Source organism: Echinops telfairi, unplaced genomic scaffold (assembly GCF_000313985.2).
Source record: "Echinops telfairi isolate 266 unplaced genomic scaffold, ASM31398v2 ScPeMD7_5;HRSCAF=22, whole genome shotgun sequence".
Classification (NCBI taxonomy): Eukaryota; Metazoa; Chordata; class Mammalia; order Afrosoricida; family Tenrecidae; genus Echinops; species Echinops telfairi.
Window position 1 is genome coordinate 6017231 of NW_022103901.1, and position 5075 is coordinate 6022305.

The 5075-nt window shown below is 50.5% G+C and overlaps 1 protein-coding gene across 1 annotated transcript in view; it reads left to right on the forward strand.

Moving 5' to 3' along the window:
• LOC101654926 (S-adenosyl-L-methionine-dependent tRNA 4-demethylwyosine synthase TYW1) overlaps positions 1-5075 on the forward strand; it is an 82568-nt gene that overhangs the window by 29881 nt on the left and 47612 nt on the right. The window contains exon 11 of the mRNA XM_045284522.1: positions 1728-1837. Coding sequence (XP_045140457.1) covers positions 1728-1837 — 110 coding nt within the window. The remainder of the gene's footprint in view (positions 1-1727; positions 1838-5075) is intronic.

Here is a 5075-nt window from a genome sequence, read left to right on the forward strand (position 1 = left end):
GTCTGGAATTATATTTTGTGTCATGATACACTGCTACACCGTGACTCAGTATGTATTTGCATTTTGTCTTGTGATACACTGCTACACTGTGGCTCAGTCTGGATTTATATTTTGTGCCCTTTAGCCTCTTTATTATGAAGCAGATGAGGGTTTACATTTCAGATAGTCAGTTTTGTATTCATTAATTTAAACTATTTATCAAACCTTCCCTTGTCTCCACTCCCCCCTTTGTTTCCTCTTTTCCCGCCCATAGAATACTATCTTCCCTTTCAGGTTGGGGTGGGGGGTTTCCCCCAGGAAGGGAAGCACAATAACTAGCTATCTGCAGGCTAGCATAGCCCTGTGGGACTCACCTGGGGCCCTGGCCTGCCCTTCCCCTCCAGTGCCCTCCAGGCTCTCAGAGATGACCATTAGCTCCCACTCCCCATCCTCATACCCTGAGGGGGTCCCAGGAGGGGAGGAGACCAGGGCAGCCCAACAAAGAGTGTCTGAGGGTCTTGCCTATTTGCATCCCCCTCCCACCACACCCCCTTCCCGAACAGGATGCAGCTCAGGCCAGCCAGCACTGCCCTTGGCAGGAAAAAGAATGCGTCTACATCCAGGACAGGAATGAGATGAAGCAAAGTGCGTAGGGATGGTTGAACGTAAAACTGACCATCTGTTTTGTAAACCTTTACCCAGTTCTCAATTGAAAAAAAAGGAAAAGTTCTACACTGCCATGGCAAGATTCGTAAACTACCGCACAGCTTCATCATACGAGGGTTAGTCAAGAAGTATTGCTACCAGGATTCCAGTTCAGCTGTGCAAGGGTGTGTTCCCAACGAACCGTGTTGAAACGTGGCTCTGCGATCAGGGGCTGGCTGCAGACAAACTCACTGATTTACTCGTCTTCATCTCATTTGAGAGCCTTTAATAAATAAGGTCCCATCAGCTGAATGGCTCCCTAGGGGCTCAGCTCGGAAAGAGGTGGCAGCTGTTTTCAAACACCAAAGGGGTGGTCTCACTAGCTTTAGGGCGCGGGGCGACCAGGGCCCTGTCGGAGGGGCGTTCAAGAAATGGAAAACGGCACCGGTGGGAAAAGGGCCAGGGGAGTTGGGTTGAGGATTGTTTTCCCGTCACAGTCGTGCACCTGTGCATCTGTCACGGGTAGCCAAGGCCGCCCTGCGAGGATTTCATTGAGAAACCTTACCCCACCCGCCCTTCAGTCCTGATCTTCAGACTTCTTCCTGTTCCCCAACTCCACGAGCAGGAGTTGCCATCCTGAAGGGTTCTCTCTGTGGGCAAACTAGGGAATGATGCAGGAAGCACCCAAAGATGACCGACATGTGCAGAGTATTCCATCCACATGGACCTGGAGCTCTGGGGGGGGGGCTGAGCAGAGATGCTAGGTGACTTCGTTGCCCACTCCTCTCTGATAGGTGTCGGTGCCGAAAATAGTGCTCTCTCTAAACAACTGAATGCCAAGGAAGAAACTGTCCTGAGGATTTACCACCCTTTAAGATAGCGCTTCTCAACCTGTGGGCCGTGACCCCTTTGGGCATCGAACAACCCTTTCACAGGGGTCGCCTGATTCATAACAGTAGCAAAATGACAGTGATGAAGTAGCAACGAAAGCAGTTTTATGCCTGGGGGGTGGGGTCACCACCACACGAGGAACTGTATGAAAGGGTCGTGGCATGAGGAAAGTGGAGAACCACTGTTCTAAGACTTGTGCATCTTGTTACCAGGCACCACACCAACCCAGTGGGCACTGAATGGCGGTGGAAGATGGACCAGCCTGAAATGATCTTGAAAGAAGCCATCGAAAACCATCAGAACATGATTAAACAGTTTAAAGGTATTTTTCTGTTTCCTACAAAGGCATGCAAATGCCCATCTGTGGCTGGGATCCGGCCAGGTCTTTGAACAGGCTTCTCTCTCCGTTGGCAAATCTCCGCACAGGGATTTGCAGGTTTATAGAGACGGTATACGGACTCGTCACCTGGATGCCCATGTGATTGTTGGGGTTAGAGGCTGCTGACTTAGTTCCCTCTCTTCTTGACCCAGCCGCACTCAGCCTGCACAGGCTTTGCCTGGGGGGGTGCATTGTTTTCCTGTCTGTAAACATTTGCTATTGTTCCCACAAGGCGAACCCCAAACAGCCTTCTTAATGGGGTTACCAATTTAGTTTGTTGGAGAAATCCTTCAGTCATGCCAGTAAGCTCCTTGAGAAAGTGTTTCTGAATAGCAGCCACATTAAAATGTAGGGACATCAATAAGAAAACATTTTCTTTTTTTTTTTAAAGTTGATATATTTTATTTATTTATTTTTTCTTTTTTAACATTTTATTAGGGGCTCATACAACTGTTATCCCAATCCATACACACATCAATTGTGTAAAGCGCATTTGTACATCGTTTCTCAAAACATTTTCTCTCCATTTAAACCCCCAACATTAGGTCCTCATTTTTCCCCTCCCTCCCGCTCCCCACTCCCTCATGAGCCCTTGATAGTTTATAAATGGGTATTTTGTCATATAAGAAAACATTTTCTCTGCCTGATCCAGAGCGGTGTAACATTTTGCCACTCTGAGTCCTGCCTCACAGTTAAAATCGATTAGACTTTTCTGGAGGAGTCCCAGTCCTCAAGATGCCAACCACAAGGTCCACGGTTCAGCCCCACCAGCCACTCCACGGGAAAATGGCGAGGCTGTCTGCTTCTGTAGAGCCGGAGTTTAAAGGGGAGCTCAGTTCTGTCCTGTCGGGCTGCTCTGAGTCGAAACTGACCCGATGGCCAGGACTCTGGTTTTGGAGACGACTGGCTCTCCTCGCGTTCCATCGTGGGACCCATCTGGCGGGCTTGTGAAAGCACAGATGGCTTGGCTGCTTCCCCAGAGATGGTCATTCCCCTGGGCTGGGGTGAGGGAGGCCCAAGCCTATGATTGCCAACAGGTCTCCAGGTGCTGTGGATGTTGTTGCTCTGGGGACCTGTAAGCCTGCAGTCGGATGAGCAGATAGACTTCCAAATGTAAATGATGAAGTCTTCATCTACCTCTCCTCTATTCCCTGGCACTTCATTTGCAACAATGAAACGTTAATTCTAATGGGAATTATTTTGTTATAGGAATGGTTGGTAGTACCAGCATCATGCATGGCAGTCTCTATAAATCCCAACCAATGAACCATCGAACCAGCCCACTGCCATCAGGTCAATTCCGACTCATAGTGACCCTGTGGCTCAGGGCAGAACTGCCCCGTGGGCTTCCAAGACTGTCACTGTTGACAGGAGCAGAAAGCCTCAGCTTTCTCCCTCAGAGTAGCTGGTGGTTTCGAACTGCCAACCTAGTGGTTAGCAGCTCAACGTATAACCACGATGCCACCCACTGCTGAGACGATGAACCCCAAATCCCAACCCCCTGCTGTCAAGTCAGTTCTGACTCATAGCCATCCCAGAGGGCAGAGCAGCGTAGCATGGTAGGGTTTCTGAGACGGTAAATGTTTATGGGAATAAACCGCTTCCCCTTTCTCTCCTGGGAGCTGCTGGCGGGTTTGAACCGCTGACCTTGGGCTTAGCAGCCCATCATGTAACCCACTATACCACCAGGCTCCTTTTTTTCAGGATACTAATTTTACAAAACCAATGTCCTAAAAAACAAGCTGGGCGCCATCAGGTTGAGCCCAAGCCATGGCGACAGGTTGTGCCCCATGGGGTTGTCATGCTGTGACCTTTCAGAAGGAGGTCCCTGGCCTGTCTTACCAGGCTCCTCTGGGTGAGTTCTCAGGGCCAACCTTCGGCTGGTAGCTCAGGGCTTCACCGTCTGCCACCCAGGGATGCCGGTGGAGATAGCTGAAGCAGGCAAGCGCTAATGATTTCATCTTCATATTCAAATGAGCTTGTCCCTGGTTCAGTGCCAGGTGATCCAGTGGAACCTTCAGTAACGGGACAGCAACTGAGGATCTGTGTTTCCCAGCCAGTCTGGAATCTTCCAGAAGGCACCGTGTTCCCGGCAGTTTGTGTGGGAGGAAGCAGCCCCAGGGAGTAGCCACTCAGTTCTCCATCAGGCCGAGGAGCGTGCAGTGCAGAATGGGGACCGGTTCTGGCTGGAGTTGTCCCGAGGGGAGCCATTCTGCACCGGGAGGTGCCCCTGGAACCGGAGAGAAGGCATGGCCGTGTGAAGGCTCAGAAGAACTCGGTGCTCAGCATCAGAGGAGGCTTCTGCCAGAGGCAGGCCAGACTCCTTTTTGTTCCTCTTTTTCTGTGTACTGCTTATTCTGAGCTGACTTTCACAAGTCAGCTAGCCAGTCACCCAGTTCACTATTAAAAACAGTTACAAAAGGGGAAAAAAAACCTGCTCCCACCCCAATCCCCCTCTGTCTCCCCATCCTCTCACAGCCCCCAGGAAGAGCATTCGCTCCAGCTGGTCTTCAAAGTGTCCGGAGCATAAGCTGTTCAATAACAGAAACTTCACCTCTAGCAAAACAACGGGTACAGCAAGCATCCTGTCTCTGTGTGTTAAAAGCATGCCTCTGTGCCTGTCAGCCAATCAGAATGTCCTTCCTGGCAGGTCCTGGGCCATCTGGATGTAGCTCTGTGAAGCTGCCCTTTCCCTGCCATGCGCTGATCAGTCCTTACAGGCCCTGCCCAAAGCTGGAGAGTTCCATGCTTGTTCCTGCCGTAAGCTCTCTCATCTTCACAGAAGCTCCAGTTTGCACTCTGGTCCTTTCTCAGGCTGAGAAGATGTGGTGGTGAGCCGGGAGGTGCTATTTGCTGTGTGTCAGGCTGGTGTGAGGGCCTTGTCCAGGTAGGTTTAGCAGAGAGTTATCAAGTAGGGATGCTTCCAACCAGGAAGATGGTCACCTGGTACTTGCTTTCAACTGTAGCCATCTCTTGTGGTTTGTCTGGCGAGTCTGCTGGCTTAACGTCAAAACAAAAACAAACAATAGCTGTTGTCTTATAGAGGGTGCTAGCGCACAGGACTCTAGGGAGATAGAGTAGATCTACGGGCAGGCACATCCTGAGCAGACATGAATGGAGAAGGGGGGAGAATGATCCCCAGATAACCAAACACGGCCACCAACTGTGGGTTTTGCAACAG